At 37.7% G+C, this 14604-nt stretch overlaps 1 protein-coding gene across 5 annotated transcripts in view; it reads right to left on the minus strand.

The window, feature by feature from the left end:
* PRMT9 (protein arginine methyltransferase 9) overlaps nucleotides 1-11169 on the minus strand; it is a 31993-nt gene extending 20824 nt beyond the window's left edge. For 4 of the 5 annotated variants that reach the window (XM_067297794.1, XM_067297796.1, XM_067297799.1 and 1 more), the window contains exons 1-8: nucleotides 11121-11169; nucleotides 10751-10802; nucleotides 10020-10232; nucleotides 9339-9487; nucleotides 7903-8139; nucleotides 7080-7247; nucleotides 4705-4807; nucleotides 3475-3581 (exon numbers count right to left, since the gene is read on the minus strand). In XM_067297794.1, coding sequence (XP_067153895.1) covers nucleotides 3475-3581; nucleotides 4705-4807; nucleotides 7080-7247; nucleotides 7903-8139; nucleotides 9339-9487; nucleotides 10020-10205 — 950 coding nt within the window. In that variant the 5' untranslated portion in view covers nucleotides 10206-10232; nucleotides 10751-10802; nucleotides 11121-11169. Of the gene's footprint in view, nucleotides 1-3474; nucleotides 3582-4704; nucleotides 4808-7079; nucleotides 7248-7902; nucleotides 8140-9338; nucleotides 9488-10019; nucleotides 10233-10705; nucleotides 10803-11120 lie in introns of all 5 variants that reach the window. The other variant, XM_067297795.1, reaches the window with a different exon arrangement.
* Between the last annotated feature and the right edge of the window lie 3435 nt (nucleotides 11170-14604).

Below are 14604 nucleotides of genomic sequence, written 5' to 3' on the forward strand. Positions count from 1 at the left end.
ACATAAAACATTTGATTTGCCTATCTTTATCAAGCACATAATCTATGCAAAATAAACTATTTTTTATAGCTAAATAGCTGCAAGGAAAATCAATAGGTTGATTTATTAGTGGAAAAGGCTTTGACAACTCAGAATAAAAGTACCCTCTCTCAGAAGATGGGAGAAGATCAGCCAGCTTTCTAAATCAACCCTTTTACAAGCTTCAAGGAACAGATAATGCTATGATTGCTTTAAAGCAACTACTTTATTACATACCCTATCTGTCTTAGGTTTGAGGACTTAGATATATTCTCGTTTTTAGAGTGTGAGTCAAGAAGCTGCATGAGACACAAGCCTTACACAAGCTACACTTCAGATAATTCTGAAAAAGTGCATCTGTCTGTGAAGCATTTAGTTCTTCTCATTTAAGTGACAACTACCACAAAAATCTACATTCTAACAGGGAGATCTAGCACTCAAGAGTTCCAATGACAACTATCTTAAATTTCTAAAATTATTTTTAATTCTGAATCACTTTTTCAGGAACTGCAAGAGACCTCCCTACAACTAACTGTGACTAGACAGGCTGTCTGATAATATTAGTGCCAGGTACAGTCATCTCCTTGATCTAGGGAAGCTCTCGATAGTAGAACTGAATAAATTGTTTTTTGTCATATACTAGCTGCCTAAGAACCTAGGTTATTTTGACCATTATGGACAAATAAAATCTAAAAACGAATCAGGTTCCATCTTTGGAGCAGCGTCACTGCCAATAAAAGTGTAGTGACATATAGAAAGCACAAAATGCTAACTACGACTCACAATGAATATTCAACAAATAGCAAAATTGCCAACAATGTTATCGACAGTTAGAATCTTGTCTTCTGCTAAATTAATCTAAGTATTTTATCAACAAGGATGAGGATGTATTCTCTTATTTAAAATTGAACCCATGTATTTTTCCTGAAACAATCACTGCAACTAAAACTTAACAGTCTCTGTATAAGGTATTGTGGAAGAGGTCAGCAGATTATCACAGTGAACCCTGCTGTCTTTAAGATGCAAGCACAAAAGTTGAATGATTTTACTGCCTTTCTTTCTGGAGCCCAACAGACTAAAAATTTTACATTAAGAACGTGAAAGCTGTAACTCTACAGTGACTTAAATTAGTACAGTAGCCCATCTTCCAGTGTATTTTATTCAAAATGACCAGATGTAGATGCACCAATGCAGCAGTTATGTTCTTCTAGAATATTCCTTTACCGTTATGTGACTCTTGAGAGATATCTAATCCAAACCTGAAACAACAATATATACTATACAGTGGTATCTCAAAAGTTTTGTGGAAATCTAAATTTATCTGTAGAAGACCTCTTAAGTCTTCTCAGAAGTTTGTCAGTTCATTTGTTCTTTTGGAAGCACATGTATTTCAAACTGACCTGACAGAATTGCAGTATGCAGTGATTTCAGGAGAAAATGGTAGCTAACCATAAAAACAATCAGCAGAGTTAGGTCCCAGAGTGATTCCAGGAAATGCAGACAATGGGTACAAGGCAGCAGGTATACTAAAGTGATATTAAAATGATCATTAAAACATCAGCTGAAAAAGTTACAATAGGTGGTAAATTAGCATAAAAACTTTAAGTTGGCTTAGGTGCACCAAAAGTAGAATTGCAAGAAAAACAACTGATACCATTTATCTAGAGTTTCACTAGGTTCTAGGGGAAAAAAAAACTAAAAATAATCATAGAAATGTAGTGCCACTTGAAATCGCTAAAGCATAAATGGAGCAAAAGATCAGTACCAGAAATTGATAATTATGTGTCATCGGCAAGATTATCAACACCTAGACTAAAAGGGGATTCCCTCCCCAAGCAAGCTGAATCAGCACTTGATGCTAGATTAAATTAATGCTTAAGAAATGTACTTAAGAAGAAAATCTCAGCTATTCATACAGATTTTTGGACTCTACATTTACTATAATCACTCAGGAATCTTTCTTTCTTTTTTTTTTTCCCCCAAAGCTCAAAGATAAGTTGTATTAATTGCACGACAAGAATAAGACAAACACTGTCAGACTATAAAAAAGCACAAGGGAAGAGATACTTTCATAAGGTTATTTCATTAGGCGTCCTGCTCAGAAAGAACATCATAAATACAGTTTTGATGCAGATTATGAAAAAGCTTAGGGAAATGAGAAGATGCACACATCAGAAGAAGCCAAAGAGATCTGAAGAGTTTAAATCTGAGAACAGGCAATTTTTTTTTACATAAAGTTTAACAGCACTCATTAAGAGTATTGACTTATGACAGACATTCCTATTAGAGCAAAAAGGATCTTGATTAAACTAGAAGTCAGAAAACTTAAAACTGATGAAGTCAACTGTTTCTTCTCCCCACAGCATATAAATTAATCTGTGGCAATCACTTCAGTCCTGCTCACCACCTGGCCTTAAACTATACTATCAGAATGGATTGTTAACTAGACAAACCAAAGTTACAGTAGATAAGATAAAATTTTAATCCTGCTTAAATTCTGTAAGCAACAGTAATGTTCACTTTTCAAGGCATAAACATATCTTTTAAGTGATGAATAACTAACTTCTCCTAAAGGAAACTTCTTTTATAACCATCTACTACGAAAACTTTTGTCTCTTTCTGGCATTAGAAAAACTGCTGATACAGCCTAGCTATTTTTCTGTTCCAGGGTACTGAAGCTCCTGGAAAAGTTAAAGCCTTCTGTTTGATCTGTGACAAAATCAATTCTAAACAAAATGCATCAAATCCAACCTGAGACAGGGACTGTGTTCCACACAGTGATGCTGTTCTAAAAGATGAGAATAAAAATGAATAAGGATAGTTGATACACAGTCAGAACTGATCTCAATCAAGAGACTAGCCTGTGTGCTAGTTCAAAATTAGATAAGGTGTATCTTCAGGAGGAGAGTGCTAGGTGGGATTAACAACGTTTAGGTTCTACAAAATCCTTCCTTCAACTTCTGAAAGGGTTAGACCCAGCACTGAGGTAGGCAGCAGATTATTAGGAAGGCAAAATGAGGATAAAGGCCAAATGTTAATCCAAGAATCTCAGTTCCAAAAATAGAGAGGTAGTTCTATTATTAAGGAATTAAGAATTTTTATTTTCTTAGTATGTGTTAAAGGCATATATTTCACACAAATGAAAAGCAAGACTTTCTAATGAAGTGATCCAGAAAGCCTGAACCAAAAAAAAGCATGGGGGAAGGGGCGGGTGTGTGTGTGAAGGATCAGTGGTGGTGGCACAGAACATAACTATTAAGGGGGGAAAATATATATATATATATATATATACATATATATATCACTGAACAGTTTGTTTCAGGAGACAGACAAGCAGCCATCTGAAAAAAAATGAAGAGACCATTAAATAAAAAATCCTCCATAAAAATTAAAATTACCGTTCTCACCTCCCAAACAACAAGTACAGGTTCAAACCATGCCAGAGTATAAATATACCTGTGATGTCTACGTATCTCTTTGCATTCTACTGCCATCCCAAATATTGTAGCACTTGCAGGAATAACTTGGCCATAGTCTTTAATATGAATATCTTGATTTTTAGGCTGTAGAAACATGAATAATAATATGCAATGAGACAGTGACTTATTTCTACCACTACTGCAAATCCTAAGTTAGGTATTACTATGGGTCATTCATTATTACAGTCAAAAACCTCAGCAGAAATTCCCAGTGACTAGGTTTCTCAGATTTCCAGTCAACTATTTAAGTAGTCTCTTACACAGTGTATTTCAATATATTCACACATCAGCTCCATTTTGCAGGTTACTACTTGCCCCATGTAATTTTAAATCTGTATTTTAATTTGTTCCCATTTAGAGTGTATTCAAACATTTAAGGACTTTTCCTTTATACATGATTCTCATTCTTAACACTAGGGGTCATCAGGTTCAGTTCAATAAAATATAAAAACTTTCAGCCAGGTAAGACTCTTATTAATTGAAATCAAGGCAACATAAAACCAAGAAGAGCGAAGTGCTTATTTTCATCAGAACTAAACAAAGGTTAAATAGAAAGCAATATGACATAGTCTTATATGGGTTAGTGTATACTAAAGGCAAACACATAGGGTAAAATCTAAAAGACCCAGTGGAATTGTTTAGTCTTCCAGAAAAGTTCAAGCAGTTTGCAAAAATAAATTAAGAGTATAAGCACATGGTATATTTACCAGATCATAATAGTGTTGTCTAGTGTTAGCAAGAGATATTTCTACTATAATTAACATTTTCTGCTTAGACTGATATGACTTTCTAATGGCTAGTTGGTATCTCAATATAAAATGACTAGGTTTCAATCAGAGCTGTGGGGGATTAGTGCCTGTAACACATACACAAAAATCATCTCCAGTGCTACTCACCAAGAATAAGAAATGAACAGTGATCAAAAGTGAGCTATATCCTTATGCTGCCCCTGGAAGGTTGCATCTGGCAAATACGCATTTTACTTACTTGTCTAGTCAGAACAGCAGCTCACAGAAGTTCAGTGTATGCAGCTGCCATATAATTGCTTTTCACCAAAATCAAATTCAAAGAACAAAACCTGCATTTTTTAAAAATCATTAGGTACAGAATATTTAAGACATTCTCGTGTGTGTATATATGTAATTTTTTTAAACAACACAAGTATTTACAAATAGGAATCACATTTCTATGTATCTACATCACCTACCTTTGGTTGTAAGAGTAGATGTTCCCAAGCATGTATCAAGCTCTCCACAATGCCTTCTCCAAACAAACCAGCATCAACAGTTTCCGTGACAACCAATGAAACTCTAGATAAGGGGAAAAAAAAGATAATAAAAAATATAATATATACCACACATTTCTGTTAACAGTCATTCCTTGAAAGTTAAAATCCAGAATGTGAGCTCAGAGAACTTTTATCAGTGTTCACTGTCTTGTGAAGTTTTAATACAGATGAGCAAAAAAACCCCTTCAGCAAAGAACGTATTTGGAATCGTTGTTACAAGTTATTCAAGATGTAGGTAAGAGATAATAAATATTGAGCAAGAGTTTACCACAAAGCTTCTCAGTCAGTGTTCATAAATAAGTTATTATGCACAGGAAGAACCTAAGCAAAATAGGAGGATGTTTCAGTCTGGGCACACAGCCAGCGACACTCCAGAACACGTATTTTGTTTGGATCTTGTGCAAGAGTGTGAGTGTACACACACATATGACTCTCCCCACCTCCCCAAGAGTTACAGGATCTCATTCAAACATGTTTTTTTATTTTCATCACACAAAAGCATGCAAGAAGCTGCAGTTTTATAGTTTTCTTCTATTACTTTTATCAAAGCACAATAGAAGTACTATGCAGACAAGTGGATCCTATCTCATTTAAAATTAAAAAATGTATGGAATGGGCATGCCATAGTAAGAGAATTTCCACAACATTAACAAGTACTCCTGTCAGCTCACACACGGTAACTGGTCATATGCATTAAGAGGATGCAGGTGACCAGTTACTGCAGCTCAGCTGAGGCAATCAAACAAGGCTTGACTGGCAAGCTGAATCAAGGCAGCTTCACTGTTTCAGATTATGAGCCTATACTATCAACCCAGGCATTGTGTTAAGTTTTAGTAACTTGTAGAAGTAAAATGGATTATCTCCCACCCATACACTTAATCTGTATCCCTAGCAGCAGTGAGCTGCAATGATATACCAGTGCTTTGCATATAGATTCCTTCCTCCATTGTCCTAAAATCTCAGCAGATTTCTACTTGATAAAAATTTACAGATCTTCCTGAAGAACCCCATTTGAATGGGAAGGTGAGCAAAGAGGAGCAGGGTGGCATAAAAATCATGGATCAGCTGTAATGTTGGATCAAATTCTAATTTGACAAATGCAATTTCAAGTTAGTGATTTGGCCCAGGACATTTTAATATGCTTTAAAAGACATTACTTAACCACTGATCATTTCTGTTCAGATCACATCTACTATGCACTACATACTAATCAAGATACTCAGAACATAATTATGGCAAAAAACCTGCAGATTAAGAACAGTAAGGAAAGTTGAAACTGCTGCTACATAGGTAAATTTAAGTATGGATAAAAAGCTGGATGGATTTAGAAGTCTTACATATTACCAAAAAAATGGAAGACTCTTTAAAAACTTAGAAAATAAGTGATTTAATTTTCAAAAGTACATGGCTCTGTGCTAAACAAGCAGGCATGTAGATGTGTGTATTAAATAAGAAAAAAAAAGAAAAAATGCACAATATAAACACAAAAACCTATTCTGCTATGACAAGTTGCAACACTCCTGCACTGAGCTTTACTTCAGCCAAGGCTCTAAGGCCACTCTCAGTACTCCACAAATCCATCCCTTTGTGGGCTGCTGACCTTCACAGCTAGAGTCAGCCTCTCTCAACCTCCAAACATTGACTAGGGATGGCGCACATCACAGGGTACTTCCTTCTCACCTCCAAACGTAGTAGGAGTCTTTTTAGCAACAAGGTGAGGGGAGGTTTTCCATCGCTCCCTGATCATAAAGGAGGCTGATAATTTGCAGTTTCTGATCTCTCTGACAAACAGAAGAAGCTGATACGGAGTCGCAGATGTTTGGAAGACTTCCTGGGATGTACCTTTGCAGGCCCTACTATACGCTTCCATCCTACTCATGGGCTGCAGAAATGAGCCACAAGTGGGTAGGTACAGAAGTGTGTTAAAGAAAAACTTTTATGAAATGGCAACCTAGAAATGATGACAGAATACACATGGGAAAAAGTTTATTGAAATTAATTTCTCTTTTCCTATTGCTGTAATACAGCTGGATATGCCCCCAAACTCCTATCTTCAAAGAATTAAAATCCTTAATTTATGACATCATTGACTTACCATAGAAATTAGTACGATTCCAAAAAACATGCTATCATTTCTGCAATGCTTTATAAAAACATAAAACTTAGAGAGGACCTTCCAAGATTATGTTTAAATATAGGCAAAATTATTTTCTGTTTAGGTCACAGAATGTTCTCTACTTCCTTGAATTAAGAGCAAATTAAAACTAATATCACATTAGAGTGCAACAACGTACCTTTCAGGTATGTGCTTTGGAATTTCTATATCAAGTGACTTCAAATGGAGAAGTTTAATCTCACTTCCCATGTTATTTGCTGCCACCACATCACAAGCAAGTTCATACATGGTTTTTGACAATTCACAGGCGTAGACATAAGGTGCTCCTGCCTTTTTTGCAAACATACTGAAAAATAAGAATCAGGGCTTTTTCGCTCCAATTTAAATCATTTTAGATAAAGTATGACAAGATACTGAGCTTTGTCAATTTCTATTTCTGCATCTGCTTCATGTTTCTAAGAAAATAGTCTGAGGTCAAACATCATCAAGTGAAACAACTCCTGTGTGAACAATGATATCACACAAGTTGATATCCTCTTGATATACAGGATATTACTGCTACCAAAAAATACGGATGGCAGAAGGATACTCCTCAGCTGTGCCAAGCCTATTCTTTACACTACAGCATTTTCATTAACACTTTTAACTTTTCTGCCTAAATGAAATGATTACTACATATCACACTTCATACTTAGGGAGAGGATACATAACCTTACTACTCCAAAACCAACAAGAATTCTGCAATTTAAACAGCAGTTCTTAGCACAGAAAGAACATACAATAAATCAAAATGTGGATCCTACAAATACTATTAGACCCTAACTTCAAAACTCAGTTACTTCTTAATGCTGTGTTACCTTTCTTAAGTTTTAGCTTAATAAAGGCATGAAAGCAAATTTTTAATTTTTCAGTAGCACTTAAATTAAGTTTACATAATTTTGTTAGACAACAAATACGTTTCTAATAGTTAAGTCCAGATTTAACATGCACTTAGGATATACCTCAAGATTCCTGTTCCTGTTCCAATATCGAGAACAGATTTGCACCCAGAGCGGACCACATTCTCTATTGCTTTTAGGTAAGTAAGATTCCTCTTGGTATCATTGAGCATGATGAAGTGCCAACGTTCCACAAGCCAGTTTGCAACACGGTAAAAATTCTCCTTTGCATCAGCAAAATCTGGGTTAAGCTTTACTGCTTTGTGAAAATATCCAGCTGCTTCATCTCTAAAGCCCATCCTAGTAGTAAAAATGACAAATAAATAGAAAGCATGCATTTAGCTGCCAAGTATCTGTAAATATCTGTACATCTGTAAAAAGCTCCTAAACTAGTTGTGAAACAATGGAAATATACTTTTCACTAGTTAGAAAGATTCTCTTGAAAATAAAACACTTGATATTAGCTTATGAAACATAATGACTTGCAGCTCTGCATCAAAGCATTTTAAAATGCAAAAGTAGTCAAAAATGCCATTGTGTGCAGTCTTCATTCATTACTGCATTCTTTGTCAAACTAGAACAGGTTTTACAAGAACTTGCTGTAATAATACAGCAGCAGCAGCTCAGCAGTCCAGTCTCAGAGACATTCAAGTTGCAAAAGAATGCTACAAAATCCAAAGCTGTTTTACTGTACCTAAGATGAATGCATTGTGAAACAATCAAAGTTCGAGTTGCCAGTGTTTCCATTAAGTGGCATTTTGAAATTAAATTGTGAACTTGAAGCATTTCTTTTTAATGATACCTATTACATATTCTGAAATCAGACAGCACTGAAAAATAAAATTTATAAAATGCAAGAAAAGTAGGTATTTTAATACAGTGATGGGAGAGTTGCCCCTTAAAAGGAAAAAAAAACAGGATGAAAAAAAGCAATCACAAAAGAAGTCTAATCAAAGCTATTTAGAGTAAGGAACTACAATTTCAATCTTAAACTCCATTCTTGAAAGACCGTAGAGCCCAAAGCAACAGCAAAGTATCATATGTTACAAATTTGGAGAAAGCAGTAAAAGGATGTTTATACTATTAAATAAAAACAAGCTCAAACTAATTAAGAAGAACAACTCTTCACAGTGCAGTATACATGACTGGCTTCCTCACTTGAAAGGTCTGTCATACGAAACCTCAAGAAGGACCAGAATCAAAAGACAAGAGTATTCTCTTTTTCATTTAGTAATTATTTAATGAATTGTTAAAAAGGCAGTGCTTTTACTTTTAAACAGTAACTGCTGTGCCTGCCAACATGTATTTTAGCATTGGCTACTCTACTTTTTAAACTGACACACATACATGAAATTCAATAGCAAAACTACAGCAGGATGCATATATTTGTATTTACTTCTTTTAAGCATGTTATGTGCTCTGCTGAATTGGGTCTTGTTTATTGATATACAATAATAAACAGTGAACCTTACAAGAACTGAATATAGATTACTACAAACCTGAAAAGATGTTCTCCCATACTGTTACATATCACTTCATCACTGGGATACAGTTCAAGTGCCTGTTCATAACAGTTAAATAGATCTTGAATCCGTGCTAGAGAATCTAGCTCTTCTGCCCATTTAAAGAGAGTAAATTGAAATGTTTCCTGGAAAACAAAACATACACCATTGAGTGGGTAATGTTACAAGAAGTAGGGAACTGAGCCCTGAAAACATCTAGAGGTATCCTGGCATGAACCTGAATACATTCATTTCCTTAAGCAGCAGCATACACCATCCTAAGTGTTGGATATGGTCCCCAGTTAGTTGTCTTACCTAGACAAGCAGAAATAAGCTCTCATGGAGAGCCACAGAGAGTATATATGCTGAAAGCCTGTGTATACACTAATCCACACAGCACTACAGTGCAAGACAATACTAACCAGACCCTCTTTTTATTAAACTAAGTTGACACACACAGCACTAAAAGAAAAGTTAAGCGTGTCACTGCCCTTCCTATAGTGGCATACAGCTTATTTAATAAAGTTACTGGTCTTCTCTATTATTGTTTTCCGCTTTTATTTTGAAGGATGAGGAGGAAAACAAGTTACATACAGCAAATCACATGCACGAAACATCAGAAAACCTCAAAAAGAATACAGTACGAAAACTGCCCCAAGTAATTCAAAGAGCACTTACTTTGACAGTAGTTTTTAACTCGGGAGCTAGATTTAGTACCAGGAGATAGTGAGCATATGCAGTTCCAAAATCCTGGTCCTCCAGGCAATGCTGAGCACTCTGCAATGATCGTGAAATCAACTCCCGCCTGCCAGCTTCCTGACCACCTCTCTGGCTACGGTGAGACTTAGCATTGGAGTTGGGCATTCTGAAGGATATAAACACTTGCTCTTCCTGAAACGAATTACATATGTTCTAAGCCAAGAAAGCTGCACACAAAACTGACAGACCAAACAATATTTTAATTTTCATAGGCATTCAGGAAGACCCCCCCCTCCAAATCCTAAGTACTCAAAAATACTCTTATCTTTAGACTTTCAGCATGTTCCATCAACTTTAAAATGACCATTCATTATTCAAAAGCTAGGCATACATCAAGCTGCTGTTAGACAAGGTCCAAAAAATTAACAGCTTGTTTTTGATTGACTAAGTAGCTTTGTACAGCAAAAGTTTATGCATTCACAGGTTTCATAATAAACCACAAAAGCTTCAGGTTAAAACTTTTCCACTTCAACAATAACCCCATAAAACAAAGTCCTAGATAAAGAGCTAGTAAGCTTACGTGATTTCTAGTCTACACAAGGCAACAACATGACTTCCCCCCCCCCCGAATAAAACGTTTAAGTGCTATGAGAATCAATACGTACATTTTCATAGCCGTCTTGGTTACCACTTTAATTTTTAACGCTTACCTACATGCAAGGGCCTAATTCCGCCTTCAGGATTGTCAGAGCCATCCTAAAGCTGAAGAAAGTGAACGTTACACAGAGGGGGACTGCAGGAAACACAGCGCCACCGTGAGAGGGGCCTTTCAGCACCGCTCAGGTCCCTAGGCGGGAGCGCAGGGACCAGGCAGGGCCGCGCAGCCCCCCCGGCCGCGGGCGGTTGTGTGTGTGGGGTGGGGGCGGCCGGGACAGCGCAGGCTCCGCTCAGGGCCGGCCGGGCTCCACGGGCAGCGCGGCGGGGGCACAGCGGCACCGCCACAGGCCGCTCGCCCGGCGGGGGGGGAGCGCGGGGAGCAGGGCCAGCGGGCCGGGAGCGAGGGGCAGCCGCCGCCATCACCTGCTCAGCGTCGGACGCAGCTCTGGGGCAGCCGCCATCCCGGCGCCGGGCGGAAGTCCTCCTCACGCATGCGCGCCGATCGCCCTCAGCCCGGGCGGCGAGCCGGGGAGCCTCCGCGCGCACGTCCCGCCCACGCTGCTGCGTAGCAACGGGCGGCGCAGCGCGGTGGCGCCCGGCGCCACCTGCCGGCGCACGCGGGAACCGCCCCGCCCCGCCGCCGCGCAGGGAGGCAGGCGTCTCCCACCGACGCGCCCGGGAGCGCCGGCACTGCCCTGCCGTAAACCCCCGTTACAGACCACAAGACTGAATAAAGTCATTTTACTTAATCCTTATTTCCGTTCGTGACACACTAGAGTCTTTTCAAGCTTTTCTCTGCAATTTTAAAGTGTAGGCATTTATGTATTTTATCTTTTATTTAAAGCAAGACCTGAAATTTACACCTTTCATAACCAAGAAAAAGCAAGAGACACTATTATAAAAAAGCTAACACATTGGAAGTTGACAAGAAAGAGGCACTAAAAAAACAGGAAAGAGGCTACTAAAACAAGATTGTTAATTCCTAACTTCATCAGTAAGTTAAAGGTTTGAGAAGAGTACTGAAAAAACACTGTAATTTTTAAGGCTAACCCAAGTTTGCTACTTTTCAGGATAAACGTGCACTGGATTGATTAGAAACTGTCTTACCACTTCTTCATTGCTACTGTACTGCTTCTGCCATGTAAATACATTAAATATATACACATATGGAATGATGTATAGTAAATGTATACAGATATGGAATAAAGATGCTTGTATTGTCCATGTTTTTTCAATCTAGTCTTGTAAAGCTGGTAATTCAGCTCATCAGAACACAGGACTAGAAGTGACCTACAATACTGCTGAATCCAATCCCTTGCTATCGAAGGCAGTTCCCAATACAATCACTCCAACGAAAGTGGCTACTTTTAAGACAGAATTTAAGTTTTTTTCCCCTCTTAGTCAACTACTATGATGGATGGCTGTTCAGACCTGCTGCACAGATAGGAAATACCACCTTAAATGTATACAGGATGTAGTGTAAGAACTGTATACTGTGCAGTCATTGCCTATGACTGCCCTGTAGGTTCTGGTGTTCATAATAATTTGAATTACATCATTGATAAGTCTTAAGACATTTGAGGCAGGCACTCAACATCACCTAACTTTAAGTCATAAACAGTCCTAATTGTCTTATGCCTTTGACTTACTGATGGTAGAACAACTCTGCAGTAACAAAGATTACAAGGAGCAGAACTCAGACCTTCGCTCCTTCACACACCCATGACACCACTTACCTCCTTCCAGTGTAGAGCCTAGGCAGGCTGCAAGCTCCTGGGAGCAAAAGCATGCAGGGCCCTGGAGTGCAGATCTTTTCCAATAAAAATAATAAAAAAAGCACACAGTTCATTCAGTCTTGTCCTACTTCTGGGACAACAAGCTATGGCATTGTTTACTAATTATGAAGTCTTTGGAAACTGTTCATCATTGCTTTCCATCTCTCAAAACATGAATGAAGCTCTCCCAGGCTTTTATAGCTGTGGGTATTGTAGATACCTTTGCTTTTGAGAACCAAATGAGTACCGCTTAAAAATGTCAGGCCAACAGTTTGAACAATGTGAAAGCTGTACATATGAAGAGGGATAAAAGGAGTCTACAAGAAACAGTGGTAGCTAAAACTGTAATTCATGGCAAACTTTATTATTACCCTAGAAGAACATAAGGAGGGGGGAGAAGAATCTACAAACTTTTAAAGTGAACAGAACCAAAGGAAAGCACTAAGAACAGGTAACTTGAATGTGACTATGATCAACTTTCCATGGAGGAAAGATGTGCCAAAAAAACATAAAATAAGAACTGGTAAAACACTTGGCTGGATGAAGTCCAAGAAAATGTGTGAATGTTAGTGACTGATGGTATCAAATATTATCTTATTAAATCAACAGATATCAATAGGAAAAAAAGTCAAGCTTCCAAGTACCAAGCCTTCTCTCAAGTCTGAAAAAAAAGCTAAGAACCTCAAACTAGTTACAGGTGGGGACAAAACTTTGCTGAATTTAGCTTCATTGTGCTTGCCAGCTAGATGTTAGCATGGGGAGAGAAAAATCATTAGCAGCTGTGGGATGTATACAGAAAGACATAATGGCAATTATCACCTGTGGATAGTGAAGCATGTCAGGAGCTGTAATGTACCAAATACTGCCATGGGTCAGTATCTCTGCTGGCTCCATGATTCTCTAAACCTGATCAACTATATTTTTAAGTCAGAGAAAATGCTGAATTAATGACATAAATGTTTTATAATACCTATTTTTAAGCATAAATTAAGTACTACTGTGTGTTAATTTGACCCAATTTAAATTGCCATTTCACACACTCAGATTTGTGGGAGAAGACTATTAAAAAGTGTTAATATAAAATTCTTGCAATTTGAAAGAGTCAGTTCAGTTCAAAGGGCAGAGAGGATATTGATTAATCCCATACTCAGACTGTACTTTTCTTGAGGAAAAAATGGCAACAGGATATAATGTTTAAAACTGAAAAAGCATATAGCTGCACACTGAGATATTTTGTTGCATAGAGCTGGTGCTGTAAAGGAGTGTCAGAAAGGAATATCCATCTTCTCAGATACATATGCGCTTGCCATAATAACATTCAATGGTTGACAGTTTTGCAGATAAATTAGTTGACATATTTGCAAATAAAGATACTTGCATCATGGGTGGTAAGAGATTAGTTTGTTTCTGTTTACACTCATGATGAATGAGAGGAGTGAGAGTACACGGTCTGGCTATAACCGATGTGCATAAGGTTAGTAACATCTTGCAAGCCAACAGTGGTGACAGTCACAAGCAAGGTGGAGTTAGAATGAACTCTGTCCATCCTTAATGAGGGAAAAGCAAAGAAACTACAGTATCTTGGAAGAATGGTTGCTGCTGATGTTGTGTTCATTAGTGTTTTCAACAGCTGAACACAGCTGTGTGTTGCAAATGGTGGGAGCTGATACCAATGCTCTGTAATAAAATCTTTTTAATAAAACCAAAACTAAGTTTACTACTTTCTAACCCATCTCACCATAACATACAGATCAGAGACACATTCAGACACAGGAAAATAAATTAGAACATGGTCTTTGATGAAAATCAACATGTTGAAGCAATCATACAAGAACATAAGGGAGGCAACGTGTAAGAAAACTTAGGCTATGCTGATGTACACATTCTGTAAAATGACATAAGGATGGCATTTCATGCTTGCAGTGATGGTGAAAGGAAAATAAACAAGGGAAAGATAAATACACAGTGTATGGACAGGACATTGCCAGGCCTTCACATAGTCATTCTATGTCATAGTTTGACAAGTGGCTACAGGAAGACTGTAAAACTTGACAACCTTGATTAGGGAATGGAAGGAATTTTCTAAACTGCTGATATAAAGGCACTTCTAGCCTTAATCAGTGAAGAAAGTG

This window comes from Apteryx mantelli, chromosome 5, assembly GCF_036417845.1.
Source record: "Apteryx mantelli isolate bAptMan1 chromosome 5, bAptMan1.hap1, whole genome shotgun sequence".
NCBI lineage: Eukaryota > Metazoa > Chordata > Aves > Apterygiformes > Apterygidae > Apteryx > Apteryx mantelli.